This window comes from Micropterus dolomieu, linkage group LG14, assembly GCF_021292245.1.
Source record: "Micropterus dolomieu isolate WLL.071019.BEF.003 ecotype Adirondacks linkage group LG14, ASM2129224v1, whole genome shotgun sequence".
Classification (NCBI taxonomy): domain Eukaryota; kingdom Metazoa; phylum Chordata; class Actinopteri; order Centrarchiformes; family Centrarchidae; genus Micropterus; species Micropterus dolomieu.
Window position 1 is genome coordinate 10,083,329 of NC_060163.1, and position 26,010 is coordinate 10,109,338.

The window sequence follows — 26,010 nt, forward strand, 5'->3', positions numbered from 1 at the left end:
AGTTGCTGGAAATGGGCCTCTATACACCTATGTAGATATTGCACCAAAAACCAGACATTTGCAGCTAGAATAGTCATTTACCACATTAGCAATGTATAGAGTGTATTTCTTCAAAGTTAAGACTAGTTTAAAGTTATCTTCATTGAAAAGTACAGTGCTTTTCCTTCAAAAATAAGGACATTTCAATGTGACCCCAAACTTTTGAACGGTAGTGTATATATATATATATATATATATATATATATATATATATATATGTATATGTATATGTATATATATATATATATATATATGTATATGTATATGTATATATATCTATATATATGGACATTTCAATGTGACCCCAAACTTTTGAACGGTAGTGTATATATATATATATATATATATATATATATATATATATATATATACACACACACACATATACACACACACACACACACACACACACACACGTTTGTTTCCAGGATGGATAAACTTAAGTAAAATCCATTTAGATTGAAATATTATTTCTTGTACTTTCTTATATTGCCTTGATCTTTATCAGCTTGCGTGGCATAAAGGTCAAGATGTCAGGTTTTAAGTACACGGTCACTTCATGGTTGGCTGGCTTTGGCTTTCCATTGTTCAAATACCAGTTTTGCTGACACTGCATCCTCAACTCCCATTCCTGTTATTGTTATAAGACAAAAGAGAAAAAAGTCATGTTTACACTGAATACCTTGAAGAAATTGTTTTGTTAATGAGGGTTTGTCCTGCGTCAGTTAGGGCTTACCAAGGGATTTGAACACTGTTGTCTTGTTTCTGTGGGCGGGTTTTGTCCCGTTAATAACATCTCCAAGCTCTGCGAATACCTCAACCTGAAAACAAGATACACAATCATATGTTTCCACGCCAATTACACACCTCAGTCATCTAAAAGAGGCAGTTAGAAAGCACAACGACGGACTGACCCCAGAGAGAATGACGTCCCCGGACTCAGCCATTGCTCCCTCCCTGCTGTCAGTGTACACCACCGCCTCCTTCATCAACACGTCGTCCAGCTCCCGCCAGTTTGGCCTGCAAGCTCCCACCGCTGATAATATACAGACATTTTATTTTCAAAGTGACATAATTCACAGTATTTCTTTTACTGCAACAGCATTGATAGAAAATCCTGCAAATAATTTTTTAACATACAAGGTAGTTTATTTGTCATTATACAATAAAAGGTTGTATAAAGAAAAGAAAGTTTGTTGTCCCTTCATGCTACACACAGTACTCAACAAATGATAACTGTACATATTATTGTAAACAATATGTACAGTTATTCATATAGACACCTTCAGTATACATACACATAAATTCTGGCATATTTGCAGGGTGGATATCTAAATTTCCTCTTTAATTTTGCTTGTGTTAATTATTTCTTCTCACCTGCCACATGGGCTCCGGGTTTGACCCACTGACCAAAGAGCACTGGCTCTGTACATGTGGTTACTGTCACAATGGCGTCTGCTCCCCTCACCGCCTCCTCCACTGAGATGCATGCTGTCACCGGACCACTGACAGATTGGCAAAACCTCTCCGCTCTCTCTCTTGTGCGGCTCCACACACGCACCTGTGGTGAACATCCAGGGGAAGCATTAAAGAACAAACACTTAAAGTATATCCAACTGTCACAAAACTAATTCAACAGAAATCAGTGAGAAAGTCAACACTTAGGACAGATATGTGAGCATGATACACCTACCACTTGATTTAAATGTCATTTGTTTAGTTTCCTTTTATTTAGTGATAGTGTGACATTTTAGGAAATACGCTTTCTTGCCCAGAGTTAGATCAAAACTAATACCAGTCTCATGTCTGTATCCAAAATATGAAGCCAGCAGCTGGTTAGCTTAGCTTAGCAACTGGAGACAAGGGGAAACAGCGAGCCTGGCTCTGTCCAAAGGTAAAGGTTATTGTGCTCACTAATTTAACAACACTTTATATCTTGTTTAATCTGTACAAAAAAACAAAGCTGCTGCAGGAAATCTAGAAAGGATTTCCATCTAACTCAAGGTTTTAGAAATTGTTTCCACAGTGAATTAAACTGAATTAAAGAGTTTTTTTGTGAAGTATATGGCTTTAACAAAGGATTTATAGCTAGAGATGCATTTATATATCACCATACACTATTGGTGGCCTTAGTACCACTTATTTTAACTACTGACATCTGGCCAACATTGGAACTGAATTTTACTTCCTGGAGCAGAGACGCCAGAAAGTCACTGCAGCCTGCCGGCACATAACAGTGGTAGGTGAATTTTGTTACCTTTGAACAGAGCCAGGCTAGTAGTTTCCCTTCGTTTCCAGTCTTTATATTTACCATACAGATTTGACAATGGTTTCAATCTTGTCATCTAACTCTGGGACAGGTTTGCATTTCCTAATATGTTATACTATAAATACCTTCAAGGTGAATTAAGAAAAAGTAGGAATTCATAAAGTAGGAAAGCTTAAGGTTTTTGTGTTGTCCCACTTTATCGTGTGAATACAGTGGGATATGCATAGCACACAAATAACTTTCTGTGCAGCCTAGATCCTTTAGGTTCCTATAAAAATCTTATGTTGTGTTGGGAAATATTGAGTCACAATAGTACCCCACTTGTGCTAAACGGATGAATGCAGACTTCTGTTCAGACGTGCTATTCATACATTTTCATAGATATAGTTTTGTAATTGTACCTCTTTAAATGAAAACATCTCTGTGAAGACATTGTAATGACTCAGGGCCTGTTTGCCGGTCCCCAAGATGGCCAGCACCTCTGCTTCAGGACGCATCAGCAGCTGCGTAACAAAAAAACACCCGGACAAGTTAGAATAAGGAGTGCAAGATTAGAGTGTGTGAAAAGATTTTTAAAAATGGAAAACACAAGGACCTTAGCAGAGATGGCAGAGGCTGCAGCTGTCCTCATGCCTGTGATGACATCTCCATCCATGACCTGTGTGAAACAAACAGAATGTAGTCACATTTTGTTTGTGTATTTATCTTATTTTAATGTAAAATGTACTTTTTGTCCATTATAACGCAAACAGTGTAGATGAGTTGCCTTTAACCACGGACTGCTAGCTTCTTGCCATTCTGTAAGAGCAACTTGTCTAACAACAGCAAACGCTTCTCTCTCTTCATTTCTCTTGTTGAACAGGACATTTATGTCTGGCTGTTTGTCTTGCCATTCGGGACCTGCAACCATAGATATAGAAATGCAGATACATCGTTCGCAATTTGACGTGCGTCTGCCATAATGGGGCAGTCAAGATCTACTAGTGTGTGTATAGTAAGATGCAGACTACAAAATTTATTGTAACTCACATCTGAACGGATTTAGTTTGTTATAAACGAGAAATTGAACTGGTTACTTATTACAATATTAATTCCACTGGGACCCGCAGGCTATCCGATCTATGAACAGGCGACATCAAGTGTAAATTATTTAGAATTTCAGTTTTGTGAGTTTCTCCAAAAATGTAGATTTAGACTTCAGCATTTTGTCCCCAAGGAGGGATTTGTTTTCACAGCACTGTACACATCAGACAACAACAGCACACAGTAACGACATACAAGGACAGACAACAGTACACTCTCAGGCCAGTTCAGCAAGGCCTTTAATTTAAGGTGGCTATGGCTGGGACAAGGCTTTTCCCAAAGCAAGCCCTCCTGCATCTCAGTGCTCTGTACCTGCGCCCAGAGGGCAGTAGGGTAAGATGGTGCTTAAGTGGGTGTGTGATGTCCTATGCTTTTGAGGTTGCAGTGCGTGCAATGGCCTTAATCTTTAGTTCTGCTAGGTTGGGTGTGAGGAGACCAGTTGTTGGTTATGCGTGTAAGTTTGGTCTGATTAGTAACAGATAACATGTTATGGAAGTATGTGGAACAGTACAATAGGATGGACTAAATAATACACTAATAAAACAAGAGGAGAAGATTGGAGGGGCAACATAAGAGTCTTTTAAGCTTGGGTTTGAGGATTATTGATAGTCTTTGGTTGCTCCTTTTAGGGATGTCATGAGTGTGTTAGTCAAAAAAGAGTCCAGTATCACTCCGAGGTATTTGAAACTGTGAGATGAGAATGGGATGCTGAAGTGAGGACAGACTATTAGATTAGATTAGATTATTTCCTTTGTTTCGCTGACATTGAGGTGAAGGTGGTTATCCTCGCACCACTGGGTGAAGTGTGAAACAGTGTTGCGATAGTCCAGAGAAGAGTGGATATCTGTGAGTAGGGCAAGAATGGCTTTGTCATCCGAGTATTTTAGGTAAGTCGTGATCGGTGATGGACTGATGCATTCTTCTCCGTTGTTGCCTTCCCCAGGACCTACATGTTTTTATGTAGCATTATTCTACAGCAGGATTTTAATGTGTCATTTATGAGTAATTTATGCATGAAATACTTTTACTCACAGCCTTTACATTCCCATACTCTGGGTCCAGCAGCACCACCGTGGCTTTAATGGCAGGCAACGTTGAACCAACTTCCCTATCGTAGAAACACACTAACTTTGTGGACAGGAGTCCGTCATTCTCCATGTATGTAGGCATCAATCCCAGGTAGCTGTAAAAGCGAACGAGCCAGCAACAGACAGTTAATGTTTCATTTGTTAAAACTACACTTGGAAGTACCGAACAAGCCTACCCGTTGTATTTCTGCAAGGGCACTGCGGAGCGCACAGGCTGGATCACCTCTGCGCTGTCTCGTCTGGAGAATTTCCCCAGAGCCTCCTCCAGACGAGGGATCAGCTCTCTGTAATGCAGCAAGCGCTCAACTTCACGCTCCCATATGATAACAGGAGGTCCAGCCATGATTCCCGGTCTCGCGATTCAGATGGGACGATAACTAGTGTAAAAGTGTTTGGTCCAAATCTCGGACCCCTGACTGTTTCCGAGTTATATTCAAGAGCTGCTGAAAGGCTCTTTGAACTCTGTGGGAAGAGGAGGAGCTGGAGCAGGTCTTTCCAGTTCATAGGAAGTGTCTAACTTTCCTGACACAAGAACATTTTATTGAATTTTTTTTGTATGTTGAAGATACATACGTTTAGGTAACAAAATTTAACACGATTTTTTCTACAGCTTTTTTTAAATGACTAAAATATTTGATGTCTATGAAGATTCTCAGTCATCCAGGTCATAGTTATCCAACGAAGGTTAAAGTGAAGGGCAACTGGACTTGGTTGAAGCTACTGGAAGACGTTTCGTCCCTTATCCAAAGGACTTCTTCAGTTCTGACTGACTGGCAGGGAAACTCAGCTATTTAACCTCAGTGGGGTCGTTATATAAAATATTTGATCAACTTATTTCAGAATCGCTTTGATCAAATAACTTTGTTTCTGATGAAATAGGAAGTTTGTAGTTCGAGTGAGACTAGCGGCAGCCAGAACTGAAGTCAAGCCAGCTTCCACTTCGAAAACGAAAGTCAAGCCAGCCCTCGCGCTGTTTTGCGATGCGTGTTTTTTCTAGGTATTACGGTAACATCGTGTCGCAGCACATTTCAAAATAAAAGTGAGCTTCTGCTGAACATAATGCAATTGATGTGGCAGAAACGATTGAATAAATAAATTAATGCTTAAGACACCACAAGTATCTAAAGAAAATATTACATTCTCACAGAAAGCTTACTACATTCAGCCAAGATTCAAACTCATGTGAAAAGAAAACCTCCTGTTTCCACTAACTCATTTCACTTCACAGTGACAGCAGACCACCTCAGGGTGACCCTCTGTCAATATCAGAGCAATCTGATGTAGTTTTTTTAAAAAGTTACAGCCCTTGAAAGTGTGTAATATTTTCACTGAATTTCCTGATTTCAGTTTGATGTAAAAAGGAAACTTCCTTTTTCCACTAACTAATTTCACTTCACAGTGATAATAGACCACCTCAGGGAGACCCTCTGTCAATATCAGAGCTATCTGATGTAGGTTTTTAAAGTTACAGCCCTTGAAAGTGTGTAATATTTTCACTATTCGCCAATATTTAAATTGACGTAAAAAGAAAACTTTCTGTTTCAACTTTTAACAACTCTAGTTTAGTGCCCTTTCACAGGGGCCGATGTGAAGCCAACCTGCACTTTTTGTTCAAAATGTGGTCTCACATTTGATTCATATACAGCAGTGGACGGCAAGAGGCAGCCCATGGGCCAAATTAAAGCTATCAGTGCAAGACTCCAGCAAGATGAGAGGAGGTGTTTTTACATCGATTACTCTTGGTGCTCAAACGCAGTCAAGAGGGATGTATACGTGTATGTAGGCTATTTATGTAGCCTATATAAATAGCCTAATTGTAGCCTATATATTGATTTATTTTAATTAATACATTACCATATTTTAATATAGGCCTACACTTAAATATATGTTGTGTGTGTATCATGAATGAACTACAAATTTCGTTTTGTTATGCAGCCTAGTGCTGTAAAATGACTAATAAACAACCTTGTACCTTTCTCTAAACCTATGAAAGTGTCTCAGTCAAAATGTAATTCAATGTTTGTAACGTTGATATATTATTGTCGCATATGTTGACATCTTGGAGGTATACAGATGAAATAACTTTTAATTAAAAAACAGTAGAACTATAATGTAACACGGTAGTAAAAGCAGGGAACCTGTAGGCTATGCCTACAGAAGCTTAGAAACAAACAACAGAATAACCAGCTGACCAAGATGAAAGACAGAAAGGGGTAAAAACCATATAAGGCCTACACGGTCGACTACTAGTAGGCCTATAAAAGAGGTATTGGCTTCTGATCCTCAAAGTTGAGACCTCTATTAAAATGAATGAATTATCAGGGTGATTCTTTTGTGGCTGTCCACCTCCACAGTTTGTCCAGTTAGAACAATTAATGATGTTGGTAATCTGTCCAATCCAATGACACTGTCACAGTCTTTGTTCTTGTGACTTGTTTATTGTAGAAATGGAAATCTAGTATGAGCAGAGGTGTGTGGGTGGGTGTGTAACAGTGAACGGAGACTGGGGCTATGTTGTTTTCTTCATTTGTTGAAAATGGTCTTATGTTGTGGGAGTACCCTGACAATCATCTTTGAAATTTTAACCTTGTCCTTTGTAGATCCAATGTGAAATGTGTGAAAGGTGGTTGTATGAGCAGTGCCTTGCTATGGACACCAGAGACCTGAAGAAAGCAAGAAAATCAAAGTGGAATTGCTCTGTGTGCCTGTAATACATCGCATCCCACCAATATATCTTGTATGGACAAGGAAGTAATGATCCAAGATACACACATATGCACATTCTGAACAATTACATATTTTTTTGTAATATATACACATAACCTACTTTTATTTTATTTATTTATTTAAGATGTTTAATATTTTGTCTATACAAATACATGTGTATATATATCTGGAAAATAATGTGCAGTGTCTGTGTGTTTATATGTGTGTGTATATATATGTGGAAATGTTTATATGTGTATACATTTTGAAAATGGACTGACTGTTATTCTGTGGTCACTTGAAGAGGACACTTTCAAGGGCTGTAACTTTAAAAACCTACATCAGATTGCTCTGATATTGACAGAGGGTCACCCTGAGGTGGTCTGCTGTCACTGTGAAATGAAATGAGTTAGTGGAAACAGAAGGTTTTCTTTTTACATGAGTTTGAATTTTGGCTGAATGTAGTAAGCTTTCTGTGAGAATGTAATATTTTCTTTAGATACTTGTGGTGTCTTAAGCATTAATTTATTTATTCAATCGTTTCTGCCACATCACTTGCATTATGTTCAGCAGAAGCTCACTTTTATGTTGAAATGTGCTACGACACGATGTTACCGTAATGCCTAGAAAAAACACGCATCGCAAAACAGCGCGAGGGCTGGCTTGACTGCAGTCAGCCAGAAGCGTTGAGAATAAAAATGTGAAATTTTGTAGTTTTCATTACAATTACAGTGTGTTTAACATATGTGCGATTTAAGTGATCCCTTAATTATCTTTAGCAATGTATTTAGAGTATATAAATAGTGGTGAGAGACTGGTGACGCAATCCAAGGCCTGGACCACATGATGGCAACACCTCCAGGTGAAGTTAGCTGCTATTGCATTTGGCTGCAATAAAAACATGCCAACTATCTCTACAGCACACATCAATTCTAATATTAATCGCAAATGTCTTTAGATGCATCTGATGTTGTGAAAGGTCCACTACATAATCTGAATGAAAACCACAATTAGCATGACAATTCTAAATGAACACAACAGTTTAAATAAAAATTTTATTATGAATCAGACAATGCTTTGGCAAACTGAAATGGACGCACTGTCCTAAAAAGTAAGACAAAAATTCTTGTCATGCATAACAACCATTTCTTTTTAATCAAACAGGAGACAAGATTATTTTCAATCTGGTATTTGTCTCCCTCCTTCAAGGAGACTTTGTCACAACAGAAAAATACAAACAAAAAATTCACACAAGAAGTCTCTCAATAGCCAGTTGAACAGACTGAATCTGCGGTTTGAGCTGAGACCCCTCCTTTATGGTGACTGAGGTAGCAATGACAGGGCGCGACACCCCACAGGCCCGGCCCAGGGCCTGCTTGGACCGGACAAACACGTAAGGGACGTTCTTGTCCTCACAGAGCAGTGGCAGGTGGAGAATGATCTCCAGTGGTTCAGCATCAGCAGCCATCACAATAAACTCAGCGATGCCTCTGTTCAGGGTTTTAGTGGCTGAGGAAGAAGTAGATCACAGTTAGTAGTACTATATATTTTACGTAATCCCTGTTACATCATCATAAACTGTTTCAGCAGCCGACTGGTTTAAGAACAGCTTCTGTGATGTGACACCACCAACACACTGTACTGTGTTTCTGATTAAACAAAAACAACACCCCTCTAACAACCAGCGACAGTCTTTGAGACAGTATGGGATTAACATCATAGTAGGGTAATTAACGACCATTTTCTCGATTATTCGATTAGTTGTTTAGTCTATAAAATGATGTCCTCAAATGTCTTGTTTTGTCCACAACCCAAAGATATTCAAGTTTACTGTCAGGAGTAATGAAAATATTCACATTTAGAAGGTGGGAATCAGAATTTTTCTTAAAAACCAATTAAGTCTATTATTAAAATAGTTGGCAATTAATTTAATAGTTGACAACTAATTGGGTATTTGATTTATTGCAGCTCTACATCACACAGAAATGTATTTGCCTATAGAGTGATCCATTAAAACATTGTTTTGTTTTAAAGCACCAGCTGTCATATTTAATTTGTTACCATGTATGAAAAACAAAAAAGAAAACCGCAATTGAGAAGCTGCAACAGGACATTTGAGTTTTTTGTATAAAAAATGACTTAAAGATTAATCAATAATCCAGATATTTGGCGATTAATTTTCTGTCGATCTACTAATTGATTGACTAACCGTTGCAGCTGTGGCGCTGAAGTACTTGATTCCAAGGTGGGTTAAAATCAAGCGCAATTGGACTTTGATGAAGTGATTTTTCCAGGTCCGGATCTTTATAATGGACATGAGACGCACAAGTCCAGCTTGTTTGTGCTTATTGAGGTGAAAATACACGTTTCACAAACCTTTCTGATGTCAAATTAACGTTACCTCGGAAAGTGGACAGTCAGATTCCCACTTTGTATCTGAACCCACTAACTAGTTACATTCTTGTCCCAAAACTTTTGTTTCCTCACCTTCGTTAGCCCCCTTCCTCAGCTGTTTGTAGTTTGAGGCTTGCTGCACCAGGTCCAGGATGGTTTTGGTCAGCGTGGCGTCGGCAAGGGGGTAGGCCTTTGGGTTCACTTGAGCTTCAGTCTGGTTATGGTACATAAAACAAAAAAAACACATTAACCACGGGAAAGCAGTAAGGTATGAAGAGATATGGAGTGAAAGACGATGATGTTGTGAGTTAAAGGTTAGTTCGTTCTACAGCAGTTTCTATAGCTTGCTAGAAGATAGCTCGTCTGTGTTAGCTTGTTAGTTAACGTTACATTCGGAACACTCACCATCGTGAACAGTTTTTTCTGGTATTCCGGCCCTCTCGGCGAAATGCTTCACGGAGGACTATTTTCTTTCACCTAAGTTTGGAAAGAGCAACAAGACGCAATGCGTATTTTATTTAAGTAGTTTTGTGGCTCTACGAACTCTCTAAGCTCTGTTACAAGCACCAAGTCCTAACGTTTACCGCACGTGTGAAGGGACGCACATGCGCACTTGGGAAACCAGCTAAAACGACCGGAAGTGTCTGCTGTTTGCTCAATTAAATAAAAATGTATACAATACATGCAATTTTAATTTCTACTTGGCATAGGCCTATATGAACATGTGGCTTATTGTTACTCAATGTTTACTGTAATTACTTTTACGTTTTTGAATATTTGTACTTTATGTATTTTGGTTTGTTTTCATTTTTATTCCCGGTACTTTTTTATATCCTTATTATTTTACTGACTTATGCAGATAAATCATTTTGTGTTATAATGCAGTTATGTTGCAATGTTGTTACTTTATTTATTTTTCCCAATAAAAACAAAACAATCATCTGAACAAAATGTCAGGTGTGTTAATCAGCACTGTAAAGAACAACATAAACAAATGCAAAAAATAATAGTAATAGTTTAAAATTAAAACAAGAGAGGACAATGAAATAAATTAAAAGCAATACATTCATTTACAGTCATTACAGCTTTTTTATTTGTGAAAGATTGTATTAAAGATACTGCTCAAATTGTTTATGGAAACCGAAAAAAATAAGCTCTTTATGTATATAAAATTTTGGATGGGTGACAAGTGCTTGTTTTTTGTATGATATTCAATTATCAGTAGCCTAATAAACCCGTAATATCTTCACAAAAGTATAATGTCAGAACAAATGTGGCACCTGTCTGGTTGTGCAGTGCAGAACGAACATAATGTATTTATTATATTATAATTCCTGAATATTTTGTTGAGAATGTGGTGTTACAAGATCCAATTTAATTTATGTGTTATGAGGGTTTTACATCCACTCTATGGGTTTTTCTTAAGCAACAGCCAAACCTTCTCCCATGGCACATTACTGAGAAAACCTGTCCTGGTGGTGAGATGTGGGAAAGAAACAACTATCTCCTTTTGACATAGAGCAGATAGCCCTGCCGTTTTGTTTAGGAATTGTTAAAATAAATGATTTTGAATTGACTTTCTGACACATTTGTACGATCTTGTTCAGTCATTACTGTACAGTTTATCTCCGTGGCAACAGAGGGCGCGCGCTCATTGGCTCAGCGGTACTTTTCCGAGTGAGGAGCGCGCTGGGCATTCTGGGTAGGGCACTTTCACGTCAGCCATATTGCTTCATCGTCCTGCTTGAAGGAGAGACTGGAGATGAAGGGGATCCGGGGAATCAGTCAGCTATCGGTAAGGACTTATATATACCTAATATATCCTATTTATTTGTGTGCCGTACAGCTGTACACGCAGCAGGCGTGCGTTTTACTCTTTGCGTGGTGGGCAGAATTCAGAGTCGTGTCCGGACCAGGCGTGATGAAGAGCAGACGAGGAAGCAGTCAGCTGGAGCCTGTTATAAACCAACAGATAACGTTACACAATACACAAAAATATCAAAATATATTTTCAACATGGAGAATTGGTAACGTTGCCTATGTGTACTGAAATAAGAACACAAGGCTTTTAATGTGCGTATTAAAATAGCCTACAAATAAACCTAAAGTTATTTGTGACTGATTTCACATTGGCTGTCAAAAGTCTGAAATAATTTACCTTGGAAGACCAGCAGGTCTATTTAGTAGGTAGTTCATGAGCTTTAGAACATATTATATGATTTTCATCAGCAGATGGAGTTGATGATGTAGATCATGGGAAAGCTCCTGAAGAGACACTATATGTGGTGAATTACTTTGTCATGTGTCAGAAATCCGTTCAGGGGCAGTTGGTCAGTTTTATGCATGGTCTACTGTAAGAGTTGTACCAAAACATACAGTACTTTACCAGCACAGAAGAAGCAGTGCAGGGTGTCCAGCTACACTTATGTACCATGTGAGGATGCAAACTGAATAAATTGATTAGTTTTGTGAAAATATGTTGTGTATGAGAAGCATATGTGGACAGAATTCATGTTAAGAAAACTAACGCCATTCATTGCATAATCTTTCATGCCCTCGCATCAGCTGAGCAAGCCAGCAACACATTAGTTGTAATGTCTCGCCCTCCCATGTTCTCTGTTTTTCCAGACAAGGCTTTACGCGGCCCAGGCTGCCCGTAAGGTGGAGTTCACTGGTGCCGCCGAACACGTTAAGTTACAGCCACAGGATGTGCAGGTCAGTGGTTGCTGACATGTCTTTCTTCTTCACAGAGACGATTCTATGCGGCTGCCAGAACAGGCCAGTCCCTTGCCCAGCCCCTGGCTGGCCTCAAGCTCTCTCCAGGGGCTGCCCACTCCTACCAGGACGTCCATGTATGTTGGGCAGTGATGAGGATGGCTGAGCCGGGGTTGGCTGAGTCCAGACAGTGTGGTTTTGGGCCTGAGAATGAAGGGATTAGTTGGGTTGTTTATAGAAAAAGACATCTGTTACTTATGTATTATGTTTTAGCTGTTTTTCTCTTCTCATTATGTTGAGTATAAAATGTCAAATCATCTAAATAAATGTCCAAATGATCTTAGATTACCCTTTTTAAAAGTGTAAACTGAGGCTTATTGGCTGACATGTTTTAATTAAATGTCCGTCTATACTTGATAATAAAACTAAAGGACGTCTCCATATGTGTCCTTCTGTCCAGGTGACCAAACTGCCCAGTGGACTGGTGATCGCCTCCCTGGAGAACTATTCCCCAGCCTCCAAGATCGGAGTGTTCATCAGGGCCGGCTGTCGTTATGAGACCCCAGAGAACCAGGGGGTCACCCACCTCCTCCGCTTGGCCTCCAGCCTGGTAAGATATACTCTGTGTATTTTGAGTTTGAAACAGCTATTTATTTGGTTGTCCTTTATCCCCTGGTTTTAATATAGCATTAATCATACGGCTGTAAAGCAAAACTGTACTCCGTGTATATTTGCCTTCTTTTTTAACTTTTTTTCCCCTACTTTTCCAGACAACCAAAGGAGCTTCCGCTTTCAAGATATGCCGTGGTGTTGAGGCAGTGGGGGGGAGCATGAGGTCAGTAACCTCCAAGAAACTTCATAACAAACCACTGAAGACAAGTGAAAATTTTCTTATCTGGATATCTATACATCTGTGTTTCTCTGCAGCGTGACTTCTTCCAGAGAGAACATGATCTACACCGTTGATTGCTTGAGAGACGACATGTAAGTCCCTGAATAATAATTTGCGTAATAAAACTACGCAAGTCAGAAATCGTTGGGTTTTTAGTATCAATATTCGCTCCTTTTAGACTAGAAAGGGTTCTGTAAAACACTTGTAGCTTAATTCTTCATGAAGAACTGTGGCTGAGGTAAGCATAATGTGAAAGCACTCTCTTACACCGCATTTTCATAAAACAATCAGGCAAATAAATTTGTGTGCAGAATCACCATTCAGCATGGCCCCAATACACTTTACAAAAAGAATACATAGGACAAACCACAAGCAAATATAATAATACAATGTAAAATGAAACAATCAAAAAAAACATCAATGTTAAAATTATGCTAAGAAGGCGATAGGCCTGACTAAGTTCTAGGGCAGGCTAATAGGTATAAAGGGCAAAAACATACATACAGCACGAAAAGTTTCAGCACCTCATACCACTAACGCGTTTTTGTCCCTCTCTGTTGTTTGTCTACAGTGACACAGTCATGGAGTATTTGATCAACGTGACTACAGCCCAAGAGTTCCGGCCATGGGAGGTGTCAGACCTCACGCCCAGAGTGAAGATGGACAAGGCCCAGGCTGCACAGAGCACTCAAATAGGTGGGCCTTTATTTCACTTGCAATGCACCCACAGACTGTTTATTTGGTCTGCAATAATCTGACTGTTGACCTCATCCCAAATATGTCTTTAGATCTGGATGTCCACAGTGGTTTATTGTAGAACTACTTACTTTTTATTCCCACCAGTGTGCTTCAGAGCATAGCCTGATTACTGATGGAAAATGCCACTTTGATTACACCATAAGTATGATGCAGATTCAGAAAGTATATGGTATTATCAAGCAGTGTCACACATTGTGAAAAAGCTGTCATTGTTTGAGTTGTAAACTGTCAAATGCCCTGCACTAGGGCTGCACGATTTGGAGAAAAAGTCAAATTGCGATTATTGTGGATAATACTGCGATTACGATGTGATGGAAAAAAATAGTACTATGAGTCTACTTGCTTGATTATCAAGGGAAATGCACAAAATACTGACATTTTGAAATGTATTTCTCAACTCCAAAAAAGTTAAATGGGGACTTGCAGTTTTTCAGCCAGGGAAGCTATACGGTACACCAGAAGCACCAACACAAACCACGTAAACAAGATTACTAAACAATATGGAGGAGGAACTTGTGTAAATAATTGTATTAGTATAATATTACAACACTAAATAAAAAGTATAATGTTCTGTTAATAGTATACTGTTAGTATAATGTTAATATATTAGTTACTATATATAATAATTTCATATAATAGTATACTATTATACTACTAGTTGAATATTAAATCTAGGGCTGCAGCTAACGATGATTTTAATAATCGAGGTTTTGTTACAGATTATTATTTCATTGATTCATCGATTAAGAAATACTTTTGCTTGGCGACAGTAATAAATGTCGGTGCGAAACAGTGTGTGCTACATAGTCATATGGATTAAACGAAGCCTCCATGCAAACAATTTTTGTTGATGCGTCTTAGTAATGGAATTAATCGATAAATCATTTCAGCCCTAAATAAATCCGGTTACAGCTGTTTATTTCCGTGGGTTGTGTTTATTCATTAAATCCCTGTGGAAGAGAATATGCTCTAGATTAGTCTCTAATTTGTTAATGCTTCGTACTAACTTGTCAATAATCATATTGTTCAACATTTAAAGATTTGCTTTAGCACGTCAAACTTTTTTTAATGTCCCACCCCATCCAGGCTGTGACACTGACGAGCACATTGGCTTTGTGAAAAGTTGAACATGTTAAACAACAAATGTCATTAATACACTAACATTAAATGGCTAGCTATGTAAATCCAAACCTTTTCTTACCTTCTTCCTACTTTCTTCTGTCTTTCCGCTTCAGTCTGACTATGTTTTGAATTATTAGCGGAGGGGCGGGGTGGGGGGTGGTTACGATAGGTTGTTGTATTTAACGTTACTCACACACAGCTCATAAATCATTTCTCTGGTTTGTACGTATCTGTTTTTAGGGGCTCCTGCGAGAGCCCGGTGTGGAGTGGATAATGAGCACACTGCAGAGGAGAGCGTCACACACTTACTCAAGTGACAAAAGGAGATTAAACGGGTGCACCAAATCCAATCACTGCACCATACAGGCACATATAGTGATTTATCAATTAGGAAGACGTCACGTTTTAGCTTTAACATCAGAATATTGCAGTTTGTGGTCATGCCTCTTTCTGTCTTTTCCAGGTGTGGTTGAAGGTCTGCATGGAGCTGCCTACAAGAATGCTCTCTGTAACTCCCTGTACTGTCCTGACCACATGGTTGGCAACATCCAGTCTGAACATGTAAGTATTTTTCCAATGTTTAGTCCTTCAGACTTATGGATAACCATTTAAAACCTCTTTCTAACGTTTGTATTTTTAATCCAGCTGCACCAGTTTGTCCAGAACAATTTCACAAGCTCAAGAATGGCTCTTGTTGGACTTGGTATGGGTCATTATACCTTTTAACATAATAACACTATAATGATATCAGTACTGTCGTAACTTGATGTGTGTTTATATGATACTATGAATGGGAATGGATGTCAAAGTAACAAACCAAGCAATCATCAAGTTTATGATGTTTCTCTTTTCTTCAGGTGTCGACCACGCAGTGCTGAAACAAGTTGGGGAGCATTTCCTCAACATTCGCAGCGGGACGGGCACCACAGGGGCTAAGGCTCAGTACCGTGGAGGTGAGCTGTACCAACGTTGTAAAACATCTGCGTGTTGGTCATACGCCACTTGAAGTTTAACTGTAGTTTAATACTTCCAACCCAAGAAAATGTACCACCCTGAATGCCTCCCTGTCTCGCCCCCTCCTGCCTCTCTCTAGGTGAGATTCGTCTGCCCAGCACCAGCACTTTGGTCCACTCAGCGGTGGTGAGCCAGTCAGCAGCAGCGGGCACCAGCGAGGCTCTGGCCTTCAGTGTCCTGCAGCATTTACTGGGAGCTGGTCCGCATGTCAAGAGGGGCTCATGTGCCTCCAGCAAACTGGTCCAGGGTGTTGCCAAGGCAACTGCTGACCCCTTTGATGTGAGTGGTTGTCAGTTTGTAATATAAACTTGTAAAACCGCTCATACATCCATTTTGACTGGCTCACCTTGTTTTGTGCATCTGTACCGTGAAAGCTCTATACCTTCTCCTTCATATGTGTTAATGATTGCACTGCCTGTAAAAACATTTTCTTTTTTCTTCCTTAACAGGTTAGTGCGTTCAATGCAAGCTACTCTGACTCTGGTCTGTTTGGGGTCTACACCATTTCTCAGGCTGCAGCTGCAGGTGATGTAAGTATCCCATAGTTATGACAACAGCCATGTTCGTAGCTGCAGTCTATTTGTGTCAAAATGAAACTGGAAACAGTAAAATGTCTTGACATAATCTCTGTCTCTCCAGGTGATTAAGGCTGCTCTAGACCAGGTGAAGGCGGTTGCTAACGGTGGAGTCACAGCTGCTGACCTCACTCGGGCCAAGTAAGACACACAGACAGAGACACAGCTTTGATATGATGACTAGTTAGTAAACACTTACTAGTAATTCCATTGTCTTAATTTTATTCTTTCATTTCAAAATGTAAAATACACATATGTGAATACACCGCCTGTCATAAATATGGACAGCTGTGTGCGTGCATTTGTTACAATTACAGTACTTATGATGTTGACAACTTTGGTAACATAGCCAAATATCAGGCAAGTGCAACAACACAAGACACAGCAAGCCAGCTAATAAGTTATTACTTACTAGTAGGGCTGTGCGATAGGACAATATCTATTGTTTGACGATAGAAAAACGTCTATCATTTAGAATTATGCTGTATCGTTTATATCGTTGTCGCAAATTCCACACTTTACCGTAATATTGAGTGAAGGAACGACGCGATGCGCTGCGGTGAAGTTTGCTTTACTTTGGAATTTGAACCACTAATATTCAACTTGAGACTTACTTCGGCGTGGTCTGTTCTGGTTCTTCCACACGTGCCAGTAATAATAATAATGAATTACAATTATATAGCGCTTTATCATAGATACTCAAAGTGCTTCATAGTGAAGTGGGGGGGACTCACCTCAACCACCACCAATGTGTAGTGACTTTTGCAGAGAAGAAATTGCATTAAATATAATGGACGAGCCACACAACAATATCCAACAGTTCCAGCCATGATGGGCGTGTCAGTCAGGTAACGTTAAATGATTTGCCCACGGACATTACATTTATTCACTTAGCTAACGCTTTTATCCAAAGCGACTTACAATTGCTATATATGTCAGAGGTTGCACACCTCTGGAGCAACTAGGGGTTAGTTGTCTTGCTCAGGGACACACTGGTGTCTCACAGTGTATTCGAACCCGGGTCTCTCACACCAAAGGCATGCGTCTTATCCACTGCGTCACCACCCCCTACAGCTTACCTTATAGTTCAACAAGACATGCTGTTGTTGTGATGTTAGCTGTAGCAGCACTAGAGTGAAATTGCTGTGTCGAACTGCTGTGTTGCTCTGGGACCATCTCGTCCTCTCATGTTAGCTTTGCAGCAGTAAGTGCCGTTTGCTAATCCATAACCTAGCTAACATTAGTTATATTACTTGCTGTGTCGTTGTTCACTCTATCATGATATTTGTCATGGTGTTGGATTTCTCCCTTCTTAGTTCTCACTTACCCCACCTTTATAATGCAGAGAAATATCCCGAGTTCTAGTTGGAAATGCCATATTTCATTGAATTTACAAAAAATGTTCTATATTGGGATATATATTGTTACTGGGATATGAAATGACATATATCAGAAAATGAATTTTTTGCCATATCGCACAGCCCTACTAGTCTAACAGAAAGAAGGCCAGCACGGCATTTGTCTTGCAGCCTTTCAGCTTGCTCGTTCACTCTCTCTTTTTCTCTTCCCTGCTTCCTCTGCCATTGTCTTCTTTGGTCTCTTCATAACCTCTGCCAGGATAGCCATACTGAGAATCCAGAGCTAGCTTCTTTTTATAGCTAGCTTGCTGAAGAGTCTTATTGGTGTGTGACATGGTGCCATAAAGGATTATGCCGTTCTTGCGATAGATTTCCTGCCTGGGATTCCAATGCTACATAGTGCTAGAGCAGGCGCTCCACACCCAGAGTGGCAATGACGGGGACGCCATCCTCCCTAATTAGAAGTCATTGTACCATCAAAATGCTTTTGAGGCTGTTATTTTAAGAAAAAAAATACTACATCCCTGGTAAAACTATTGTCCTCAACATAATCTTGCTTTAAAGTGAACTGGTTAACTGATTAAAGGGTCAAAACTGAACTAATTAAAACATTTCACTTCCTTTCCCCCACCATACTTAACATTCAGAAGAAAATATATCAAGGTAACTGTTTTCCTCCTTGTTTGCACTATTGTAGCTTATGATGTGCTTGTCTTTGTTTTCTCTGCAGGGCCCAGCTGAAGGGGCAGTTCCTGATGTCTCTGGAGACTTCAGAGGGTTTGCTGGAGGCCATGGGCACTCAGGCTCTGACTAGCGGATCCTACTGCTCCTCTGAGGAGATCTCTAAAAACATTGACAACGTCTCCTTGACTGACATCGCCAACGTAAGACATTTGGTTCTTGTCAGTGCTTGGTTATTTTCAGGATGTTTAAGAATTAACATAGTTGTTCTGTATATTACTGAATATACTTCACTTAGAAAATAATTTCAAGATTTGCTGAATTCTGTAAAAATTTGTTTTTCAGTTAACAATGGTGTTCTTAACTTTCTTGCTATTTATCTCCAGGCTGCCAAGAAATTTGTGTCCGGCAAGAAGACTATGGCATCCAGTGGCAACCTTGTAAAAACGCCCTTCTCGGATGAGATCTAAAGCCATGCTCGACACCTCGTACTGTACCTAACTTTGACGGCAAAGCAGAATTTGTTTCCTTTACATTTTGACAAAGGACAGAGGTCACCATCACCTTTTGAAACTATGTTATTCTGAGAGATATGATGTCAACACCACTGGTTATTTATAGGTGTTGTAACACTATTTTCAGGTGATGCTGCTCTGGTGCATCAACAGTGTCATACACAACTCATCTGTCCATGTTAACTGTATAGCTCATGTAAAATAATGAATAAATTCTATCTACCTTATAGAGTTTTAAAGTTTTTGTTGTGGTGTTCTATGTCTTGGATGCTATATAATAAAATGTATGACCTCTAGCTTTACAGTTCATTCTTGATTCATGTAAACAAAGCAGTCCCTACTCCAGGTCTACTTGCTTATTCTGGAGCTTTTGACCGAATCAGGCTAAATTAATGACTTGTCAAGTCAACATGGATGAGAAGTCCAAGAAGGGAAAACTCAATCTGCTGACAAAGACTGTAGTATAGCTCCAGAGCAAGCAAGGGATGGGCCCTCCAGTTTAATAAGTGCAACTTTTGAGTATTAACTCTTAGAAAGGAAGGTACCAGTCTTCATTGCACAATGTGCTCAGAGGTGTTTCAGCAACTCCTTTAAATGACTCCCCTATGCATAATTTATGGTGATGAAAACTACCATAAGCGTCGGTTATTTTCTCGCGAGAGTTATCCACTACAGACATGGAGACGCAAGCTGACTGAATTGTATGTTTCCATCGCTGAGAGAGGACAGCATCGCTGCGAAACACACTCGCTGCGCTGTACAGAGGTTTTTTCTTGAAGGGGTGAAATGACGGTCCGCAGCATATGAGTGTGGAGATGTGAAGCTCTCGGAGAGCGGTTTGCTGCGAACATGGGCGGCGTTTCCGTCTGTGTGTGTACAGAGGAAAGAAAACGCGTTCATATGGAGCGAGAGAGGTCTGGGGCTCCGTGCAGACTCAGGAAACAAGTCGACTGCATGCACGAATCCCCCTTCACTTATAATTAACCATCGATTAAAGCAAACACTTTATGTAAATTATCCGCTCGCCTTTCCGCAAATGTCGCTGGGATGCATCCGGAGCTAAGCGATCCATGAGCCCGGGCAGCGATCCTCTCCTCCTGGGCTGGAGAAGGGACAGCAGGTCGGACCAGGCTCGGGTGTTGCAGGACTTATGAAAAGGTTATCTTTTGAGGGAACCGCCTGGGATCAAACACGATGTGGAGACAAATCGTGGATCAAAACGACCCCTTCACTATCACCTCAAGTTCCCTGACGCTGGCTGGGATGATGGGACACGAGATACGGGTTACCGACTTCTAAATGCCCCGCCTCCTTTTAGGGCAGATAGAGGCACCAAAACACTCTGACCTCCACCTGTGTCCACCGACATGGATAAACTCACCGTGATATCAGGATGTCTCTTCCTCGCTGCAGACATCTTCGCTATCGCCAGCATCGCCAACCCGGACTGGATCAGCACCGGGGACTCAGCTGGTAGGTTTGTTGTTGGCACTCTGTTCTGAAAAAGTGGAGTTTTACTTGTTTATGTTTCTAATAGGAGGCCAATTCATTGGTTATCCCTATTGACTGTAGGTTATCCCTGGGGAAATGAAACTTCTAATCTAAAAGGTAGGCTACTCTGCTACCACCAACAGTGATTTAAGGAGACTTTGCAGACAACAGAAAATCACAAAGATATAAAAAGATAAAGTTTTCTGCACCCCTTAATCATGTGGTGACCACACTTTATTTTGTTGGGACCCCATGGAGCGTCCCCCAGGCTAGGAATCAGAGGAATGGTGAGAAATTTTACAATGTAGGGGTAGTGAATGAGTGGGAACTAAACAAAAAAGGAAATAGATCTAAATTGGCTCCTGAGTTCAGCAAAGGTCAAGAAAGACCATCTTCACCTGTCCTTCAACATAACATAGTAGTGTGGCACTCACAACATGAGGGGTTTGTCCTCAGAAGCCACCCACATTGTAAATATATTCAGTCATTATTTCTGTGCAGTTTAAAGGCCCAACACTAATTTTCTCAGTCACCTTCTTACTGTAACTGCCATTAAATCCTACATGGAAATTTATTTTTTTTGCCAAAGTTGGAACAGTTTTGGTTATTTTACATTTTTGTATTTGTGTTTGAATCTGTGCTTTTCTTTACTGGTTTGAACTGAGGACGGGATGAGCTGTAAAAAGTTGATGTCACATGTACACCAATCAGGATTTTGCAGTATTTTAATCAAAATGGGATGACAGTAAACCATTCCGTCAAATGTAGTCAAACCCCACCAACACGGTGCTGATAAAGCAGATCAGAGCGTTTTAAGTGTTTACAAGAGTACACTGCATGCTTGGCATTGCACTCTCATAACATTGTCGGATTCATGATAGACAGTTAAAAGAAGGATAACATTACCCACCATGCAACTACATTACCCACAATGCAACTCGACCCCCAATGGTTCTGTTGCAGATTCGGGTGTGTTATGTTAGTCACTGCTAATGTAGCGTCAAGCCGCTAGCCCCAAGCAGAGATGAGGAGCGGGCTAAAAAGAGTTCTGGTAGCCTCACTTCTTTCTAACTCCACCCCCCCCGATATTTTTCATTTTCAAACTTTAGAAAACTTTGTCTTCAGCTCCAAGGGACATTGACTCAAGTGACATCACCTGAGGACATTTATCTCACTTTACACTGCTCTCTCCGGAGTCATAAAAGGCTTTGTACAACTTTTTTCACAGATGTAGAAGTATTATCTATACCTAAGAGCTGTAAATAGAATTTCATGTATAGAATTGGCAGAGTTCCCCATTAACCTTTAACAAATCATAACTAAGGATGATTTCTGAACTTTATCTTGTTTCGTATTTAGCCATGGGTATTTAATGTTCTAGAGAATACTTGAGGTCTTCAGGGTCTTTAAATAGTTTTATTATGCTCCACTACGGACAGAGGATTGTGTCTGAAAGGATGTATTTGTGGGCAGATTTTATTGATACAAGATTTAAAGTGTGTGAATGCAGGTGTTGGGCTAAATCCCACTATCTTCTACTTACATCCACCCTTCCTAGTTTTGGCAATAGAGTAAAATTCAGATACAAAGTCCAAAACCCTAAAATGGACTAAAACTGATGCAATAGACAAACAAACCACTACAGTATATACACAGCTGCCAGCGGGGCTCGTCAGCCTCCAACCTAATGCTACAGTAGAGTAGAGATAAGCACATAACAGCCGTGCTGAGTGGTTATTATGGGATTTAATTTGTTATAAAAAATACTGACTGCAGCTGCAAGTTGAGTAGGACTACATAACAAGCAGTTTTTCTTGCATAATTAAATGAGTAACCACGGACAAATCTTTTTTATCTCAATCATCATAATACAAAGTGGACCGAAGTTCAGAATACCTCACACTCTGGAGGGTTTTACATTCCCATTTCTCATAGTACATGATGGTGTGAAATGACTGTACTTACTGTACTAAAAGCCTTTTGTTCCTGTTTAATTAGCCGAATAGTAATAACCTGAAGGCAGGATGTGTTGTTTGGGAATGAAGATGTGTGACTTTTAATTAAGCCTCCTGGGAGAGTAATGCTTTCCACCTGGAGAATTAAAGCCCGTCTGGCTTAGTCGTGACGTATTTTATTTTGGCGGTGTCAGAGCTTTGTGTAAATGTAGAAGTCAAAAACATAAAGATAATGATTGTGTGTGCAAATATGTGTTTCATAATTTTCTCTCAAACAGTGCCTCTGCACATAGCCCAGCTCTGAATAATCTATTTAGTTACCTGGTCAGATTGTTTAAACACCCAGAGGAAGAGGGGGTGGGGGGCATTAATAAGGTCATTGTGAATATGTAGGCAAATGTGATAACTTTTTATTGGTTATCATGATCATTTAGAATCACTTTGGTTTATTATAGCTGCTATTCAAACACTGCTCTGTCATTCATATTGCTTTGCCATTTACCACAAGGTCGATGTTAGTAGTGTGTGTGTGTGTGTGTGGGAAACTGCGCACCAATAGCACTCTGTGTGCTTAAGTGTTGTGTTGAGAGATTTGAAGCAGCAGGAGAGTGTCTGAATTTTCAAAGTGGTCACTAAGTATAGGTTAAGGTTGGCCACTTGTAAAACACATACACGCACACAAACACAATGCTTGCTGGTATTCACACCACGGCTATGGCAAACATCAGATGTCTCAGCTGGCAGCCTCACTCAGAGGTAAAAAAATAAAATAAAATTAAACTCCATGTCATGCCACTCACCACTGGATACAAATCTGTATTTAATGAGCAGAGTCAGTATGCATTGCAGATAGCTAATACTGCATCTGAATATTAAATTTTTGGTCATTTCTGGTTACCTTTTAAAATACTGGATAATGCACAGCAGTTGAGTGACGCTTCCCACAATCAAAATATTATGTTTAAAAAGCAAGGCAAAGTTTTAAGTGTCATTTCTGAAATAATCAGAACATTTTTTCTTTTGGTGGTTAAGAAGAAGCTGTTTAAACTGGGCTAGTCCTTTTTTCTCCTCATTTCCCTTTATCCCATTTTAACAAATGCAAAGTGAAACATCAAATACATCACATTGTAAGAAGTGAAGCATGCGCTATTTCCTACCGCTTCTGTCTTTTATTAGTTTGGTAAGGCCACAGTATGAGTGTAAAGACCTTTTAAGTACTTGTAAGTATTAAGCTGTTTATACACTCTGATAATACTAATCCAACTCTTATTTGTACTAGCATCCATGTTGATACCACATTCCAGCTTAAGAGCACATGAACACTCAGTGAAGATGGAAGAACGACTTCACAACTCGGGAAATCACCGGGAGCTGCTGGTTGCAATTCACATCCCTCACCACTACATGCCACTACTTACACACTGAACTTTAAAAATATTGCTTTCTTATTCAATTTTTTTTATTATAAACAAAATCCACATTCGATAATGGCATAAAGCAAAAACACACTTTCTTTTTTTGGTATGCAGATTCAAGTAAGCCAGGAAACTAATGCACAGTTTACACTGTCCCCCACCCCCGAGGTATGAAAGGATGTGTTGAGAGGGAACAGGATGTCGTGCGTATAGTGGGAATAGGTTAGCCTGTAGGAGGATGTGGTTCAACCTGGTCCTGGTATCATCACCCAGTACTGCAGCCATGACCAGGAACTGAAGCCAATTCAAGCCAACAATAAATAATTAAAGGATTGTCTCGAGAATCTGTCTAAAATCTGTCTTCTGTTTTGTTGTTTTAGTTGTATTTTTCTAAGGTCCGTAATTTTACTTGTACATATTTTGCACATAATTTAAAAATAGTAAAATAGTAAATTGATGGGTCCTTAATGGTTTTAAGTACCAGGTTTATTCAAAACAAGCTTATTTTATTTAATTTTCCTCCTAATTACAAGATGTTTCAGTGCTTCCCTGTGTTCTTCCACTCTTTGTAATATCGGTTACTTGTAATTTTTGCCATCATGACAATTATGTTAATTCTTCAGACGATGGGTTTAAATTGCCCTGAATAAGTCCATAAAATGTATAAAGCCCGTCTTTCTTCTGTTTCTGCTTGGCAGGCACTAACTGCTTGCTGAAGATAATAAGTAAGAAAAAGCAAGGAGACAAAGGAATAAATGAAGGTGTGGGAGGATTTAATTTTGCATTCATATGCTCTGTGCGGTGTGGAGGCTTCTACGTACTCAGTAATAATGCCTCTGTCTCTCACGCTGATGCTTTGGTGGTTCATGCCACAACCCTGAACCAGTTTGACGTCATACATGTATCACTGAGGGTCACTGCTGCCTTAGCACACCGCCCACCAGAGTATTTCCATACCAACAGGTTTCTCGGGCCCCGGGGCTTGTGGGGAATCAAACTCCTTGGAGGTTGTCATGTCTTACAGCCAGAGTCAACATATGAACAAATGATGTCATATGTTGCTGTGCATTATACTGAGTTTATTATGTATAGAAAGCAAACTCATCAAACAAACCGCTGTACTGCCAGCTACCAGTATGCTATAAGCTGCCTTTCATATAATGGATTTAAAACGCAGTAGACTGTGGAGTATTATTATTAACAGCCACTTTGTACAGGCTAAAAACCATCTGGGATGATATGTTAGCTACTGTGGAGCCAGGCTAATGTTCTATCTATTACAATCCCTGAAAAATTCATCCAATCTGAACGGGGTTTAAAGCCTCTGAAAACTTGATTGAGTTTTATTTTGTAAATTAAAGGGATTGTAACTGATATTTTTATAATAAAATGTATGAGAATGTGAAAACTATGTGACAGTGAGAAATGGGGTGCTTGTAGTAATGACCCTACAGAAATAACCAAATCTGCAGCTCCCCTCGCCTTTAAAGAGCTTTATAGTGAGTTTCAGCTCATTGTTTAGCTTTATGGCCGCAACTTTCCTGCTTTGGTTCACTATTATGGTGTAGTTTTCGGCCGCAACAGGCAGCTGGGTTTTAATAAAAAAAACTCTACCCTGTGTACATTACCCGCTCAGCACCAAACAGCAGACAGACACAGATAGTGACTCGCTGGTGAACATAGTGGAGCATTAGGGTTAGGTGCTAATGAGCCAGATATTTCCCAAAGGAGTTAACCAAAAAAATGGTTGATAACATTCTCCAGGCGACCAGAAACATGACTCCAATTAATGCTAATGTTGCTCCGTAATAACTGACTATGATTTTGTCGCTTTATCGATGTATCCAACAAGAAGCAAGTGTGAAATAAAAGCATATTTAATAAATGTAGAATTGCAGTTAAAAAGTACTAATACAAATGATCCCTCTCTGTCTCCGTC

General features: G+C 39.7%; 4 protein-coding genes and 1 long non-coding RNA gene across 8 annotated transcripts in view; 2 read left to right on the plus strand and 3 right to left on the minus strand.

Moving 5' to 3' along the window:
* Positions 1-492: 492 nt before the first annotated feature.
* On the minus strand, positions 493-4,943 carry crym (crystallin, mu). The gene is made up of 8 exons (XM_046068894.1): positions 4,656-4,943; positions 4,424-4,574; positions 2,904-2,966; positions 2,710-2,811; positions 1,417-1,600; positions 954-1,075; positions 776-860; positions 493-670 (listed from the first exon to the last, which is right to left on the minus strand). Exons 1-8 carry the CDS (start codon positions 4,820-4,822, stop codon positions 597-599), a joined length of 948 nt encoding a protein of 315 aa, XP_045924850.1. The 5' UTR covers positions 4,823-4,943; the 3' UTR covers positions 493-596.
* Positions 4,944-8,226: 3,283 nt separating this feature from the next.
* snu13b (SNU13 homolog, small nuclear ribonucleoprotein b (U4/U6.U5)) lies at positions 8,227-10,202 on the minus strand. The gene is made up of 3 exons (XM_046068169.1): positions 9,985-10,202; positions 9,673-9,793; positions 8,227-8,694 (listed from the first exon to the last, which is right to left on the minus strand). The coding sequence occupies exons 1-3, from the start codon at positions 9,985-9,987 to the stop codon at positions 8,432-8,434; spliced, it is 387 nt and encodes a 128-aa protein (XP_045924125.1). The 5' UTR covers positions 9,988-10,202; the 3' UTR covers positions 8,227-8,431.
* A 1,037-nt stretch (positions 10,203-11,239) lies between these two features.
* On the plus strand, positions 11,240-19,437 carry LOC123982560 (cytochrome b-c1 complex subunit 2, mitochondrial). 2 transcript variants are annotated; one of them, XM_046068164.1, is made up of 14 exons: positions 11,240-11,374; positions 12,208-12,294; positions 12,755-12,904; positions 13,065-13,129; positions 13,222-13,278; positions 13,758-13,882; positions 15,531-15,628; positions 15,713-15,770; positions 15,925-16,020; positions 16,161-16,360; positions 16,531-16,611; positions 16,721-16,797; positions 18,745-18,898; positions 19,082-19,437. In XM_046068164.1, the coding sequence occupies exons 1-14, from the start codon at positions 11,342-11,344 to the stop codon at positions 19,163-19,165; spliced, it is 1,365 nt and encodes a 454-aa protein (XP_045924120.1). In that variant the 5' UTR covers positions 11,240-11,341; the 3' UTR covers positions 19,166-19,437. The 2 variants fall into 2 exon arrangements, with proteins under 2 accessions (XP_045924120.1, XP_045924119.1); XM_046068163.1 differs by lacking the exon at positions 12,208-12,294 and adding an exon at positions 12,330-12,431 and having other exon boundaries at positions 11,288-11,374.
* LOC123982565 lies at positions 11,567-22,756 on the minus strand. The gene is made up of 3 exons (XR_006828000.1): positions 22,667-22,756; positions 20,592-20,708; positions 11,567-12,498 (listed from the first exon to the last, which is right to left on the minus strand). It is a non-coding gene; the product is annotated as an uncharacterized LOC123982565 (long non-coding RNA).
* The window catches only part of LOC123982562 (uncharacterized protein C16orf52 homolog B-like), a 14,214-nt gene continuing 8,080 nt past the window's right edge, over positions 19,877-26,010 (plus strand). For 2 of the 3 annotated variants that reach the window (XM_046068167.1, XM_046068166.1), the window contains exon 1: positions 19,880-20,683. In XM_046068167.1, coding sequence (XP_045924123.1) covers positions 20,578-20,683 — 106 coding nt within the window. In that variant the 5' untranslated portion in view covers positions 19,880-20,577. Of the gene's footprint in view, positions 20,684-26,010 lie in introns of all 3 variants that reach the window. The other variant, XM_046068168.1, reaches the window with a different exon arrangement.